Source organism: Ochlerotatus camptorhynchus, unplaced genomic scaffold (assembly GCF_037179485.1).
Source record: "Ochlerotatus camptorhynchus isolate MF236.1 unplaced genomic scaffold, CSIRO-AGI_Acam_v1.1 ptg000402l, whole genome shotgun sequence".
Taxonomy (NCBI): domain Eukaryota; kingdom Metazoa; phylum Arthropoda; class Insecta; order Diptera; family Culicidae; genus Ochlerotatus; species Ochlerotatus camptorhynchus.
In genome coordinates this window covers 118,083-135,493 of record NW_027040888.1, presented here as the reverse complement: position 1 = coordinate 135,493, position 17,411 = coordinate 118,083, and the positions used below count along the sequence as shown (strand labels likewise).

Below are 17,411 nucleotides of genomic sequence, written 5' to 3'. Positions count from 1 at the left end.
GGCAGTTGTTTTCCCTATCAGAAGACGATACTTTTAATATTGAACAAAATGTTGGTTCATGTTAGGCTCAAGCAGAACAATGTGCAACCAACCGGTGGAAATTACGATTTTAAATTGGCTCACTACTTGACTAGCCTATTGGTCCCAAGCAAACGATTAACATATCCCATTCTAGTCAGAATTCTAGTACTACACTATGTTTGTTTTGATTCGCTATAAAAGTTTGACAGATAAAATGAGGGGTTATGTGGATTTTCCTATGTTTCGAGGGGTGAATTGATTAGCTTGGGACCGAAGATAGTACCAGAGCTGAACCAAAAAGAAGAGCTCGTTTCTTCGGAACCTACTAGTCTTAGAGTTACCTCTATGGTGCAACCAAGTGGTACTCGATTATGACGACTGCACACTTAGAAAAAATCATGTAAATTTAGATGCTCTGAGAGTGACATATACGACCGTCAATTTTGACATAACAGACGTGAAACATTGTTCAATCAAACGTACTTTCCAACGAGCAACGAACTTTTATTTCATGAAAACATTTGTACATTTTTCAAAAGTTTTTTTTATAGAAAATTGTATTTCAACAGATTCGTAATGTGAAATGTTTGGATTTTAATTTCATCTATAAATGACAAAGTTACAAGCGTTCAAAACCTAACACTATTTCACCACACATATTTTTTGATTTACACCCCAGTATAGTCGACAAAGACGTAGGGTAACCAACTGATTTTGGACCCCTAGAGGAAGTGAGATCACGTTTATGTCAGAATAATATTATTTGTTTATTATTATTATGCAATTTACATGCGGTTGTGTTCGAAAGCTACTCATCTTGGATGTAAAATGTCACGTCAAAACTATTTTGTCCAAAAATTACTTACTATTTTTATTTTGGTGGAATTTAAAAAAAAAAAAGTAGAATGGTCTGTGCCTAGAGGCACGAACGGAAGCTTGACGTAGGACCGCTAGTGGACGGAATAAATGTGAAGAGCATTAAGTTCTTTTAATTGATTAAATATCTATTATCTCAACTCTTTCCGTTTTTTAATTGTAGGCGTACCAAATTTGTAGTAATCTTTTTCAAAGAGAAAGTTGATTACGAGAATCAATCAAAATCACTTACACCCCTGCTTCCAAGTTTGTGTGGTCGTTGGGGGCTTGTGGCTCTGAATATGGACAAACAAGCACAGATAAATTCTATTTCAACTCTTTACTGATGTAAGCTTGATGGACGTTTTATTGAAGAGAACATCCATGGCCACTTACGCCTGGCGTGTTTAGTGTAGGTGACAGCATCACGGACCTCATTTTCCAGGAACACCTTCAGCACACCTCGTAGATCAGACCGGAGATACGTCAGACACCGCCACGGCGAGCTAGACGACGGATGGTGGTTATCTCGAAGAATTTGCGATGACGATTGGCACCTCCTTTGTCACGACCAGTCAATTGTTGCTTGTTGGGTTATAGAAAAGTGGACTAACCACCTTCCTACTGCTGCTATTGCTGACCACGCCGTCCGAAGCGAAAATGAGCTGATACCAGTAGTAGTAGTAAAATTTACGTTTATTTTCTGGGTTTTATGTTTCAACATTTGATTTAACATTTCAATTGGTTAGCCTTTGGCTCTTCATCTTTGTTCTAGTTAATTGGTTATTCTAATGTGATGATTGCGTTTAGCGCTAATTTACAGGATACCCTTTGTGGGATTGTTTTGGTTTGAATTTAAAAATTTGATAACCTACCTACTTGAGCACCTAACTACTTATACTAGGTTGCCAAATCACGAATGATCTGGTGGTTTGATCGCAGACAGGCGACTCTGAACCTTTCCAGTGTGGAAATCTTTCGCTCCTCGAGTGTTTGAAGACCGGCCAGGTGGTGAATCTCAGAATTACGAGTTCGCGGTGGACTGTTAAGGATCATTCTGAGGATCTTGTTTTGGATCCTCTGAAGCTTTAAGTGGTGGCACTTAGCACAACTCTCCCAGATTGGCATACCATACTCAATAGCCGGCAGAATGATTTGCTTGTGGACAGCAAGCTTGTTTTTGAGGGACAGGGTGGACTTCCTGTTTATCAGAGGGTAGAGCGACCTGATCAAGATGTTACACTTGGTGGATGTCTTGTCCACATGGGATCGGAATAGCAATTTGCTATCGAGGGTGAGACCAAGGTAGACTACTTCACTCGACCATTCAATGGGAGTGCTATCAAGATGGACCTTGTTGTTAGCAGGTGGAACAAGCCGAGGTGAATTCAAGTGTGGGAACAGAATGGTTTGTGTTTTAGCTGCATTGATACAAATCTTCCAGCTCTTAAAATAGTCGGACAAAACATCCAGGCCTGATTGTAGTTTACTCGCCAAAGCACGGATCACTCGACCCTTATAGATGATGGAGGTGTCATCTGCAAACATTGACAGGATACCACCACCCGGCAGGGGAGGAACGTCTGACGTGAAAATGTTGAATAGGATAGGCCCAAGCAGGCTACCTTGAGGGACCCCTGCATCAACGTTGAACGTATCAGAGGAGACATTGTTCAAGTAGACCTGGAATGATCTGCCCGACAAGTAGTTTTTGATGATCTTCACGAGGTAGTTCGGAAAGTTGTATCGATGCAGCTTGTACACTAGACCATCATGCCAGACATTGTCGAACGCCTTCTCGACGTCCAACAATGCCATGGCAGATGTATTGGAAACGGACTTGTTCCGCTTGATGATGTTAGTAACCCGTGCGAGTTGGTGGATGGTAGAGTGGCCTTTCCTAAACCCGAATTGCTCTTTGAGAAAGATGTTATTATCATTTGAAAACACCAGCAGACGGCTGAGTATCAATTTTTCGAATAGCTTCGAGATGGAGGACAAGAGGCTGATGGGGCGATAGCTTTTGGCACTGGTAGGGTCTTTGCCAGGTTTGTGAATTGGAATAACTTTGGCTAACTTCCAGCATGCAGGGAAGTAGCCAAGCATTAAACACTTGTTGAAGACCACTGCAAGGTGCTTGAAGAAGTCAACACTCAAGTTTTTCAGCTCGAGGTTGACCACTCCATCGACACCAGCGGCCTTCATGTTCTTTGTTGATTTAATCGCTGCTATCACCTCATCAGCCGATATTCTACTTTCGTCAGGGACAACTACGGAGGTGGCAGCGACACTAGCCATTGCCTGTGATACTGCAGGCTCGTGGGGACTCACCATGGCGTGGCCAAGGTTATGTGAATTTTCAAAGTGTTGTCCAAGAGCATTGGCCTTTTCAAATGGGGTTATTAGTAAAGATGGGTCCGAATTTTGGTTAGGAGAGGAAAGGGGAGGAATGGGCCTCGGCTTATTTTTCAAAATCTTTGCCATTTTCCAGAATGGCTTAGCACAATCTGGGAGAGAGCGAATCTTGTTTGCAAAATCGATATTTCTGAGATCCACCATCCTGGCTTGGATGATTTTGCTCAAACGGTTGCAATTGGTCTTCAGATTAGGCAGCCCAGTACGCTGGTACTGCCTACGGATCGTGTTGCGGAGTCTAATGAGGTCTTTAGTAGGCCTGTCAAGATTCAGAGTGTTACTCACCTGTCTGGATACTGGCACATGTAGCTCCCTGGCCCGGGAAATTGCTTGATCGATGGAGCGCAGACACCGGTCAACATCTTCGGACGATTCCGGTTGGACATCGTAGTCTACAGCGGTGTCGACGTAATGTTGGAACTGACCCCAGTCAACACGATGATAGTTGCGCCGGAAAGCTTCAAATCGATTTACGGAGGATCCCACCTCAGTCACCACCGGGTAGTGGTCCGAGCTGAGTTCCTGATAGGTGATAGGTTGAGCGATGTTGTTGCCCATGTTGCTGATGAAGATATCGATGGTAGCGTGAACACCGGACCGACTCAACCGGGTGGGAGTTTCCGGACTCAAGATGTTGTACTGCGCTTCCTGCAGGTCGTTGTTCAGGATGGTGCCGTTTTGATTGCGCCGATTGTTGCCCCAAGCTTGATGTTTGGCGTTCAGGTCGCCAGCGATGATAAAGTTTTCCCGTCGTCGTGTTAGCTTGATAATATCTCGTCGCAGATCTGCTGCTGATCCGTCCCTGATGTTGACTTGTTTGGGGCAGTAAGCCGCGACGATGGTGATGGGGCCGATAGGAGTAGAAACTTCCACCCCTACGGCTTCGATGATCTTCAGCTGAAAGCTGGGCATCAGTCGACAGCAGATGTTTCTCCTTATTGCAATAGCCACTCCTCCTCCTCCAGAGTTGGTTCGATCTAGCCTCACGAGCCGGAAATCGGGAAGGTAGACGTTTGTTTCAGGCTTCAGGTGGGTTTCAGTTATGATGGCAATGTCGATGTTTCGTTCATTGAGAAACTCAACAAACTCGATGTTTTTGCTCTTCAAGGAGCAAGCGTTCCAATTTACGATCTTGATGGCTTCACGGTCCATACTTAGTGACAAGGGACAGGGCAGCATGAAGCTGTTCAGATCGAGTCTTGCAGGTGCGCAAGATGATGATGACCTCGGCCACGAGCGTCACAAGTTCCTCCGAGGTGAACGGAGGATCGTCGACAGGCTCACCTGAGACAACACCAGCGTATGATAAACCAGGGGCGGTGGAGGGACCTGGCATTGGCTGGGCAGCAGCAGCAGCGAGACGATGCTGGACTGTTCGATTGTTAGGAATACTCACATGCTTGACTTGTTGGTTGTTGAGCGGAAGTGGTTCTAAGTTCGGAACATGTCGACGGGGCTGGAGAGCTGGGTACTGGACTTCCGTGCGTGCAGGAGGCGAACGATGATTACGGAGGCGACCGGGCTGATTATTGATCGTAGCCTTCCGACGGATATTGATGAACTCCACTCGCTTGGGACATCCGCGATTGGAGGCTTGGTGGTTACCACCGCAGTTGACACACGTTGGCTCGATGTCATCATCTTGCTCACAGGACGCAGTCGAGTGAGTTCCAGCACACTTGCCGCAGATAGTCTTCATATGGCAGTTTTTGGTGCCATGGCCGTAGGAGAGGCAGTTCATACACTGCGTAACATCACGATGTTGGGGTTTGTAATGCTCCCAACTGATGATGACCTGAAACAGGTCCCGGATTTTGGATCTCAGAGCCGCTAGACTGGTGGATCCCTTCGTGAAGTGCACCAGGAACAACTGGTCACGGAAGCTGGTGTTGTGGTTGGAACGCCGGTTTATTGGGAACACCGCCTCAGGTTTGAGCCCAAGCCGCTCCAGCTCGGATTTAACCACAGCCGCCTCGAACGACGGTAATCCACGCAATACCAGCTTCAGTGGCTTGCTCGATGGCAGATCGTGCGTGAAGAAGTCAACGTTGTTTTCCTTTAGGAAACATCCTGTTTGATTGTACTCCTCCAGGCTGGAGCACATGATTTTGGTGCCGATGCTGCAAAGCTTGAAGCGAGGCAGCAGCTTGTGTTTTGCCAGTTCGGCACGCAGCTTGGCAACATCCTTCTCCGGCGTGAAAAGCGGGGGAATCCGCTCTCTTGCAGCGATGGGAACGACGTCACCATCGCCATTTTCTTCGGGGAGCACCGCAAACTGGTTGGCTTGCAGTACCCGTTTTCCGGCGTCATCCTGCGACGCGCTGTGCTGGATTACCACCTTCTTTGAAGGGCCCGCTGCTGAATCATTGGTACGTTTACGCACCATTTGTTTCGTGTTGGCAAGTTGTAGTAAACTTGCCAGAACGCGCGAAGGTGGCGACGCTTCCACGGCGCAACGCGACAGCACAAACCGAATCGAAGCGAGAACTCGAGCGAAAAAGAAAACGAACTGAACAGCTCAACAGTCTGGCAGCGAATCGAGCTGATACCAGACAGCAGCGCTGCTTTATATCTTTTTAGGTTAAAGCAGAATGATGTGCAACCAAGTGGTATAAAAGCTACAAAGACTCCTCCCATTATGAGTAGTTTGCTATCAAGTAGCGACACTGGCTATTTTCTTTTTGCGTACACGGCGAATGAGAACAACCCAAATTTGAGTTTAGTTCACTCATAATCACCAAAAGTGTAGGAACTCAGCGATGAGTAAATTTGTCTCATGGTTTCCTGTGGAAAACCTAAAAAATCTGCCAAAAGATGAGGAAATTGACGAAAATTTTATTTAGTCTCGGAGTTGTACCAATAGACTGAGTGAATCCAATCTTTACTTTTCTCAAATTCGGGAATTTTTCCCTGGAAAATCCTGTAAAACCCTGGGAAAACATGAGGCAAATTTACTCATCGCTGAGTTTCTGCACTTTATTTCTTATTTCTGAGATAACTAAACTCAAATTTGGGTCGTTCTCATTCGCAGTGATAGATATCGGCGCTGGTGGTTAGCGTGATTACCTCTCACCCCAGCAGGCCTGGGTCCAATCTCAGTCGGTGCCACCGGCATGTTCTAAGGCATAACATCTCTGATCACGCCTTCCTTCGAGAAGTAAAGCCGTTGGTCCCCGGTTGAGTAGATGGGTCGATTGGTAGGGTCCAGGTGTGGGAGCTGCCTCCTGGCGTCGGTAGCATTGGAGCTCAGTTCGGAAAACAAATCTCGCGTCACTTTTCAATAGGTCCTATCTACATTGATCGATTCTCTTCATCGACACTCTCTTTCGTAAATAACTCGGCTTCACAAATGTTTCCTGCCGTCTTCGTCGAATTTGATGCTAGATTGTTGCTTCTTCCATCGAAAATATCCGGCCGTGGCGATTCAAAGTTGATCAAGGTTGATCAAAATAATTTGTACCCCTGCTTCCAGTTTGATTACACGAGCATTTTGTGTAATCGTTGGTTCTGAATATGGACAAACAGGCAGATGAATTCTATTCCTACTCTTTACTGTAATAGGCTTGGTAGCCCTGAAAAGAGCCGTTTTGTTGCAAAAGTTGGTGATGAAACCAAACAGAGTGCGTCTTTGTCACTTCAAAAACTTAGATGACATCCATGGCCACTTACGCTTGGCGTGTTTAGTGTAGGTGACAGCATCACGGATCTCATTTTTCAGGAACACCTTCAGCAAACCTCGTAAATCAAACTGGAGATACATCAGACACCGCCATGGCGAGTTAGACAACGGATGGTGGTTATCTTGAAGAATTTGCGTTTGGTTCTGAATATGGCGATGAGTGTGCAAAATATTACGCAATTCCATCCTCCCTATTCGCACGCGCCCGAGTATCGGAGGCGAATGCCACTTTGACTTGTTTCGTCTACTTACTACTCTCTGACGACTGTGTTGGGGAAGCAGCATATGCATGTAGGTAATTGGTGGATTTGTTAGTTAATTCGACGCTTTTGGACAATGCTGGACATTTACCAGTTTTTCAATAGTTTCTTGTTGAAAACCAACATTCGAAAGCATTGTTAAGCATGCGTAGCCATATTTCTGATCGATTGGGGATAAAATTATTGAAATTGGACTAGGGGCAGCTGAGTTATTAACGTTCAAAATCTTTCTTAATTTGTTACATGTTCTATTTTCAGTTTTCACAAAGTGTACCCCCATATAGAAATCAAAGACGTAGTCCTACGTCAAAAAATCTGGTGCAGCAAGATGACTTTTGCCGGAATAAAAAATGTCGAGTTAACACTAGATATCGACGTTTCATACATTTCTAAGTCATGCGGCTTTAAAAAAAAAAACAATTTCTGAAATTTTTCTAAGTTTTAGAAAGTTGATTTTCGACAAGAAAAAAATCCGGGTTTAAACTAAATCTAAACGTTTCATGTATTTTTAAGACATTTGGCATCGACTAGAAAATTGATTTCCTTGGCGCAATTTGTTGATGAATAAAGTTCAAACTTTGTCCAATTTGCGGCACCCCTAAATCCTGGCCGATTAAGCGTACATTTTTCATAGGGGCTTTTATCAAGGCAATGGACATTTTGTAAACGGTCCGTTTAAAAAAATCATTAGCACCCTAAACTAAATATTCATACCCAGTTGATTACTGGGGGAAATTAATACTAAGATTTATTGTTGCAATAGAAAGAAGTGTGTTGCTGTATAGGGAAATGATCTTCAGGCTAAAACACATTGATTTTCATACTAAATACCTATGATTAGGATGAGAAAAGTAGACGTTCTCTTTAATTTTCACATCAAATTTTGAACACTTGAAATTGATCACCGGAAGATTAAGAAAAGATAATAAACTTGTTAAAATTTCTAGAGATCGCAATGAGATGAACTAACCAAAGAGGTAAAAATCTCACTTATAAAGCTTTTAAAAAAACCTAGCGATAGCAAATTTAGTTGTTTAATTTTCCATGAAAGAATTTTTCCTTTACAATGTTTTTTTTTAAATCAGTTAGTCACTGTAAGCTCATCCACTTTCGCCTTAAACTAAAACCAGTAACATAAGACTGACCATTGGATATCGTACCTTGCTTGACGCACCTGCTGCATTAGCAATAACAAAACCGTTTCCCTTTCTCCGAAACCCAAACCCACGCCCCAGAAGCCGATATCTTACCACAATGATCGAAAACAGTATCTTGGCCTTGAGCTGGTGGGCGTGCTTCAGCTGCGGCAGACTGTTGAGCGAATCCAACGTATCGATGCGGTTCTTGCTGTACATTAAACCATACTGTCGCACCAGTTCGGAACTAGACCATGGCAAAATTGTCCACCGGGTTGCAATCGCAGGTAATCACAGATGAAGAAAGGGAAAGAAAATGGAAAATTTGCAACGCTTGATTAGTCAATCGGGCATCGGGGGCTCGTTTGGAATGATGGATGATGAAACGACCCTCAGACCCACCCTTGTCTCCCCCCTCTGCGCAGACTGAATGTGCAAATCGATGGGGGAGTGGGTGGGAATGAGAGCAGCAAGAGCGAACGTAGTTTCGCGCCAGATTCTAGGTTAAATACTTAGTTTCATCGGTATCGGAGTCGGAGTGGTAACCGTCGCTCCCGCTGCCACAGCCATTGCTCGTGGGGCTGCTTGGAGCCGATAGGGGTCCCATCACTCCCAGGACAGCCTCGCAACCGCGGGAGTAGTTCATCAGCAGGCCAGCTGCAGGTCTGGATGGGTGCAAATGTAAGGTAGGTGGATGAAGGAAAAAGAAAAATAAGATCAAAGTAGCATAAAAGAAATAAAGCACACAATAAAAGCGGTTAATTACTTAGCAATGTCGGTCGAAGGCAATGAGAAAGAACATTAAATCTGAGATCTAAGATGATCGAGACTAATTAATGTGAGCGCAAGGCGAACATGCACGCGCCGCCACCGTCTACGATTGCTTGTTAATCGACAAACACATTGAACCAATTCAGTCAGGGTTTTTTTATTCGAATTTACCTCTCCTCCGTATTTGCTGAGGTATCGATTCGCCGGATTTGTCCCACGCAGAACAGCGCCTCCTTGTCGCTCTGAACCCGCTGTGATAGGTTCTCGACCAACAGGGCAAGTTGCTTCAGCGCCGGTTTGTCCAGCATGGTAAGTAGGGTCTTGTTGTCGATCAGTCTCTGCTGGATGTCTCCGTGGCTGATGGCCAGCAGGCGTTGGTGGGAAGATTGGGCAGGATCCGGATTCACCGTCACAGGGCTGAGTTCCTCCAGCTTATGGATTGCCGTTTTGTAGGTCTCGATGTGGCGCTGCAGTTCATTCTTCAATGCTACATGCAGCGAGATGAGCGATCCGCTGTTATCAGCGGTAAGCCCATGAACGCCCAGTCCTTCGATCGCTTGATCCAGTTGCTTTCGGCGTGCTATCAGGGCGTCCCGGAGCGTTGGCTGCCAGGTTCCGATTGCCTGGGCCAGTTTGGTGCAACGTTGCTTCAGGCCGGACTCATGAGGATTGCTAAACAGCTTGACCAGGTGCCACATGATGGCTTCGCTGGGGACATCGGGCTTTGGGTTGGGCACCACCGTGTTCAACCTGTGTGCAAGAGACAGAGAAACAGAAGAACCGTGAGAATGGGTTTGCCGGTAAGGTGTGAAGAAAATAATGACCAGCTCGAATTGTTTTCATTTATCGGCCATTCCGGCCCGGAGTGAGGTGCTGAAAATCAATTGCCGGCATGTAAGTCGGCGAAAGCAAAGTGGTCGCATGTAGAGGCAATATTGAAACCGATGAGAGAGATGATGAATGGTGAGACGGCAGTAATTGTGAACCATTGAAGATTAACCACCGCGTACTGATGGAATCGATCAGTGATTCCAATTAAGCCACGGCGACGGCCTGATGGCGAATCATTGTGGACTAAGAGTGTGCTCGAAAACATTGTTCGGCTAATTGTGGGAATCTTGTTTTCAAGTGCAATTGGTGTGTGGAGTTGTTTGAGTATGATGTGTTTGGTTGAGCTTATTAACCTTGAATGTTTATGGTTTTGGAATGTGAAATGATGAAGTCATCGATATAATCGACAGTGGATTAGGTAGGATCGAAACATGAATTGATTAAGTTATTGAAGTTAATTATAGCGTACCACATTTCAAACCTCCTTCTCCCTTTTCCCTACATAAAATTGATACTGCTGCGAGTATTCGGTTAAATTCCTTTAACTTTAGTTAAGACATTAATAAGGTATAACGCGTATGATAACTTGGCTCTGTAAACTTTATTCGAAATAAAGCAATTAACACACAAAAAAATTGGATGAAGATGATCATTTCTAGCACATGTACATTCTGAACTAAGCTCTTTTCCGTAAGGAATGAACGATGAAATTGCAAATTAAGTGAGATCCGAGACACATTATTAAGATTTCTGACTCAAGAATCTTCAAGGCTGTGAGACTAAAGAAATATGTCTTAATTACGAGTCAAACTCTGGAATACGAACAAAATAATACCAAAGTTCTGCACCGGAAAAAAGAATAATCCAAACTTGAAGAAATTTTCAAGATTCATATCCCTAAATTTAATAAACGAACGATAACCCAAATGATAAAACTATTCTACAATTATTAAGGATGTCGAATTATGAAAATTTTCCAAGATAATAAATATCAAAATAATGGATCTCGAAAAGTTGTCAAGGTTCTTGGGCTTGAAGAGGTTATGTTGGGTTAGGTTGGGTTAGCTTCATTAATGAGACTTTCAGCCGTGGACTGGTTCGTGTATTGGGACTTGATGAAAACATTTATGATTCTGGCATTTCGTAGAGAAAATTCTTGGGACTATTCATTTTAGTTTTGAGGAAAATTCTAAAGTAGTTGTGAAGTGAACTTCAAACGAAATTTAAGGAATGCTTCTAAAGTATTTCTGATGACCTCTTGATTTCTGGTAAATGCTTAGAAGAATTCCAAGGGAGTACTGAGGAAAAAATTCTGAGAAATATTTTGTCTTTCTTCATTAAAGAGATTTTCATGTCTGAGTTTGGGCTTCAATTCAATCAAATCAGGAAAGCTCTAGAGAAAATTCAAATGATTATTTAAACATAATAACTAAGAAATTTTGTGAATAATTTCAAGTGAAATCTGAAAAGAAATTCAAGAGATCGAAGTAAGCCGCGCTGCGAAAATGACGTGTTTTTGTTTTGCGGTGTCGTTTTCGTTCTAGTGAAAATGTTATAAATTTACAATTTCATTTTTAAAAAGTGTTAATTTGAAAGTACAGAAGTGATGTTGAAAAGTGCATTGAGTGAAAGTTTTCGAATTCTTATCCATTGCATGTGGTGCCGACTGTTCTAACCTACGTGTAGTTACGCTCAGCTAAGTTTATTTACATTTTCGTTCCTCTGTCGATAGACGATCATTTCAAAACTTTTCAAAAACGCGTCAATGAAGTTTCAGTACATTATCAATGGTGTATATTTGCATATTTGATAATGTATTGGAGCGGGGCTTATCATGTGTGAAAATAGCTTGGGAATGCTTGCGTTCTTGAAATGAGCTATTGTGGCTGCGGTAGAGCTGTCACCTTTTAACTCCCGGGTTCAAGCTTCTTGCATTCATAAGAAATGATTGCAGGCAGATTTTATCCATAATGCCATTGTCAGACAGTGGGAGCTAGGCCAAGGGTGAATATTCATTCTAATCTACGATTCACAGGATCGAGCTGATAACGTTTCTTGATTCCAAAATCTGAAGACTTTTTTGAATAATATGTTTAGGTAATGGGCAGCAACAACGGACAGATAAACTACTTACAGCTTCTATTTATTAAATGCTTGATATAACGATTTCCAGCAACGCCGGCTGGGCGTATCCTATGGCTTACCCTCCCTACTAACTAAAATCCACCCTTCCCGTGACACTTATGAGCGGTCGAAGAGTTCTCTGCATCTCTCTTAAGTAAGTGTCGGACTAACATTCCTCCCCTTTCCCCACCAGAAGCAAGGACGTACCCAGGACAGCTCTGGTCTGTTAGAGGGAGACACATCCTTTATCTAAGAGGTAGTAATTAATCACAAATTACTATCTAACAGCAACGGATGAAGGTGGGTCTCCTTCTTAACAACAGTTTGGAGCTCGTACCACCCACGACATTGTGCAACCTGGTTTATGCTATGCTATGCTATGCTATGCTAATATTCAGTAAAAGATATGTTTTACGGTTCAAGCCCAGTTGAAAAAAATACCGAACAACTAAATGCTGAATTAGTATGTATGATCGAAGTGTGCCTTGCTTCTAAACGGAAGCGAACAAAATTCGTCTCTCAAATTGATCGTCTGCTTTCCCAAGTAACAAAAAGTTCCGCATTTAACGATAAAACTCACTTCCAAGTTCCATAAAATGCCCGCAAACGGTCGGTTTTAATTTCGCTGTAATTCGTTTTCATTAATATCATGTGTATATAGATTCATCATGATTAATTTATCAGTGTTTTAATATTGTAAATTATTGTGAAAATTCCCGGGCAAGAATTTTGTTTGAATAGTTGTGTGCTGTAGCGCCGTGTTAGCGTGTTTCGGTGCTACGCATCCTAGCCAAGGCGCCAGTAGACCGGAAGTCTGCGGAGGACCGGAACGACTGGACCCCCCTTGGCACCCTCTTGGGGACGAAGTGGACAGCGAGTCGCGTGATCACCTCACTCTCCCTCGCCCGGAACCGGATCAAGGTGTGCCCACCCAGAGTGGTAGCCAAGGCACCAGTAGACCAGAAGTCTCTCGAGGACCGGAACAACTGGACACCCCTTGGCACCCTCTTGGGGACGAATACCGAAAGCGAAGCCCAGGATGCCAAAACGAGCGAGACCGCCACCCAGCACTGAACAAGCGACCCAGCCCCCGTCGATCTGCCAGACTGCGGACCAAAGGTGCAATCCCTTTGGACGCCAGAACGAGCGCGAGAAGGTACGACCAATGGAGGAAAAGCTTGGGGGACCACTCACTCCCCTCGGCTGGACCTTCATTGGAACCGTCCCATTTACCAACGGCTCCAGCATCTCTGCCGGTTGCGGGGTCCTCACAGACTGCTTCTTCCGGTGGAGCTCTACTGGGGTCCGCCTCAAATGACGACACCACCTCCAACACATCTTCAATCTCGTATAGTGTCAGCGCCGACGACGCCGCATCGACCACGTTAGCCATAGGAAACCGACCCAGTAACGCGAAGATCTCCACCCTAGCAATCCAATGGAATATTAATGGTATTTACCATAACATTGGAGACCTAGAGGTGCTAGTCAGAGAGCACGAGCCACTGATCCTGGGTATCCAGGAAATCCACCGTGCTGACCCAACAGGCCTGAACAGATCCCTCTCCGGAAGATACACCTGGACCACAAAGACGAACCAGAATGTGTTCCAATCTGTGGGCATTGGAGTCGTCAAGGACACACTGTTCTCCATAGTCGAGATCGACACCGATCTGCCAATTGTGGGAGTCAAACTAGAGGTCCCGTTTCCTATCACGGTCCTCTGCGTCTACCTCCCAAACGGCAAGATCAACGGGCTTGCGAAGCAACTCAGCGACATAATCAGCGCACTTCCGGAACCGGTCCTCATGCTAGGCGATGTTAATGGTCACCATACAACGTGGGGCAGTCCTAGAAACAACACCCGGGGTTCCATCATAGCAAATCTTGCGGAACAACACGACCTGATCATTATCAACGACGGGTCGAACACGTTTACCCGTCCACCGATAGAGTCGGCCATTGACATCTCGGCGGTAAGCGGGAATATCGCCCACCGGCTAGCGTGGAAGGTGTCCGACGACCCTGGAGGCAGCGACCACTTCCCAATTTTCATCACGGTCAACGACAACCCCCCGGAGACCTCCCGTCGTCCAAGATGGCTCTACGACCGTGCCGATTGGGAAGGTTACGAAATAAGCATCAGCAGCATATGTCAGGAGAACCCACCTCTGAGTCTGGACGAGCTTACGGAAAATATGGTAAAGGCAGCGAACCAGGCCATCCCCAAATCAAAGGCGAACCCGGGACCCAAACCCCTTCATTGGTGGTCACCCACAACGAAGGCGGCCGTCAAAGCCAGGCGCAAGGCCCTCCGCGCAGCCAAACGCCTACCGCAGGGCCACCCTGATAAAGAAAAGGCCATCGAAGTGTACCACTCCGCCAGGAACCAGTGTCGGCAAACCATCCGGGATGCCAAAAAGGCCAGCTGGGAAAGCTTCCTAAATGAAATAAATGCCAACCAATCTGCGTCCGAGATCTGGCAAAGGATCAACGCTATCCGGGGAAGCAGGCGAGCCCGGGGCTTCACCCTCCGAGGACCAAACGGAATAACCCGAGATCCGGAGGAAATCGCCAACCTCCTTGGCGATTATTTCGAGTCGCTGTCCAGCCTGGGAAACTACGACGAGGGTTTCCGAAACCGCAACTCCGTCTCCACCTCCAGCATCAACAATCTCCAAATCCCCGACGACGGAAACGACCTCACCATCAACATGCCTTTCACAATGGAAGAGCTGGGCTTCGCCCTCAGAAAGGCCAAGGGCAAATCCGCCGGGCCGGATGAGGTCGGATACCCGATGATAAGGAACCTCCCACCCACGCAAAAGGCGACCCTCCTCGAACTGTTCAACCAGGCCTGGACTGACCGCCAGATGCCGAACACCTGGAAACACAGTCTAATCGTACCCATTCCGAAAAACCCCGGACCGGCATTACTGCCTAAGGACTTCCGACCGATCTCCCTGACCAGCTGTTGCAGCAAAATTATGGAGCGCTTGGTTAACCGAAGACTGACGGGCTTCCTCGAAGGGAACAGCCTGTTGGACCACCGGCAACACGCTTTTCGACCTGGCCACGGAACCGGCACCTATTTTAATAGCCTCGGCCAGATCGTCCAGGAGGCACTCCGTAAGGACCAACACGTAGAGTTGGCCTCCCTGGATCTGGCTAAGGCTTACAACAGGGCATGGACACCACAAGTCCTACACCAACTGTCCAAATGGGGTCTTGGAAGAAATATTCTCTACTTCCTGAGGAATTACCTACAGGACAGGACATTCCAGGTGACCATCGGTAATCATCGATCCAACACCAGGCGAGAGGAGACTGGAGTTCCACAGGGTTCCGTAATTGCTGTCACCATCTTCTTGGTGGCAATGAACGGAATCTTTGTGGGACTGCCAAAGGAAATATACATCCTGGTGTATGCGGACGACATCTTGCTCCTAGTAGTCGGGAAAACTCTAAAAGCAATGAAGGTAAAATTGCAGGCGGCGGTCTCTGCGGTTGGTAGATGGGCCGCCAAGACAGGCTTTGCGATATCAGCCGAGAAAAGCTCGGTTTCCCATGTATGCCGGCATGGTTACCGGCCACTACCGACCCCGATTAGGATCGACAAGCAGGCAATCCCCAGGAGGAAATCCATCTCCATACTAGGAGTCACGATTGACCGAAACTTCCGGTTCGGCCCCCACCTCAACGAGGTCAAGACCAACTGTCGAACAAGACTAAACATCCTTCGCTCCCTATCCGGTCCACACAAGGTGAACAACCGAGGTATTGTGATGAACACCGCCAGATCCATCGTCCACAGCCGACTGACATATGGAATCGAACTTCTATGCGCGTCCAGCGACTCCATCATCTCCCGTATTGCACCGATATACAACCAGGCTACTCGGATTGCAGCCGGTCTACTGCCATCAACACCAGCCGACGCCGCATGCATTGAGACCGGAAGACTACCGTTCCGGTTTTTCATTGCGGAGTCGGTTTGTACGAGAGCCGTGGGACTCGACGAACAACTCAGCTGAGACGGAGATTCCTATCTCCTCTCGGAGGGGAAACGAATTCTCCAAGAGACCGCCCACCAGGAGCTCCCTCCGGTGTCCAAACTCCACTGGGTCGGAGCCAGGGAGTGGGATGCCTCCCCCATCCGATCAGCTAGAACCATGGCCAACCGATTCAGAGCAGGGGACAACTCGGCGGAAATGAGAACCTGCCTCACCGAGCGACTGAGAACGATGTACCATAACCACCAACTCCGATACACCGACGGATCGAAGGCTAGGGGCCGAGTAGGTTTTGGAGTAACTGATGGCCGAACATCCCATTTCTGGAAACTCGCGGACCAATGCTCGGTCTTCTCAGCAGAAGCAGCAGCCCTACATTACGCGGCCTCCCTACCATCCTCCTCCCCTCTATGCATACTCACGGACTCCGCCAGCGCTCTGGCTGCATTGGAATCTTCCACTGCACGCCACCCGTAGATTCAGGCCATCCAGAAGCACACACAACCCGGCACCACCTTCATGTGGATACCGGGCCACTGCGGAATCGCCGGTAACATTGAAGCCGACCACCTCGTGGCCACCGGACGAAGCGGCCGTCTTGCCCACAAGTCGGTCCCCAGACAAGACCTGAAAGTCTGGATAAAATCTACCATCAGGTCAGCATGGGGCAACGAATGGAACAGCAACCAAGAGCTTTTCATTAGAAAGGTCAAAGGGGAAACGGCCCCATGGACGGACACCAAAAGTTACGCGGAACAGAGAATACTCTCCAGACTTCGAACCGGTCACACCCAGATTACTCACAACATGGGAAGCAGTAGCGGTGGAGGCTTCCGGAGGAGATGCGACGCGTGCCGAACAACGATGACGGTTGAGCACATCCTTATCAACTGCCCGTGTTTCCACGGATCACGGGAGTTGTACGGTCTGGCCGACAACATTCGGGACGTCCTCCAAAACGACCCGGTAGCGGAAATCCAACTCATCTGCTTTACGAAGGAAGCAGGAATCTACAAAAATATGTAAAATACGATATTGATAGCAGGCCCGGCAACCCTGCCGGCAGTGGCTGCCAGGGTCACCTGGCAGTTTCTGCCGGTGGGGCTCTACCGGGGTCCTGAATTTAGTCACTATAACACGAAAAATACTATTTTGATAGCAGGCCCGGCAACCCCTGCCGGTAGCAGCTGCGAGGTTCACCTTAAATGTTGCTGCCAGGTTGTTTAAAATGTTAATTAAAAAAATTCGGATTTTTGGTTCCGCAAAGTGTCACACACGAGCCTAGTAAATAAACGAATTAGTAAAA

The 17,411-nt window shown here is 46.4% G+C and overlaps 1 protein-coding gene across 1 annotated transcript in view; it reads right to left on the bottom strand.

The window, feature by feature from the left end:
- The window catches only part of LOC135710802 (uncharacterized), a 69,830-nt gene that overhangs the window by 29,067 nt on the left and 23,352 nt on the right, over positions 1-17,411 (bottom strand). The window contains exons 2-4 of the mRNA XM_065233489.1: positions 9,309-9,887; positions 8,879-9,031; positions 8,481-8,613 (exon numbers count right to left, since the gene is read on the bottom strand). Coding sequence (XP_065089561.1) covers positions 8,481-8,613; positions 8,879-9,031; positions 9,309-9,887 — 865 coding nt within the window. The remainder of the gene's footprint in view (positions 1-8,480; positions 8,614-8,878; positions 9,032-9,308; positions 9,888-17,411) is intronic.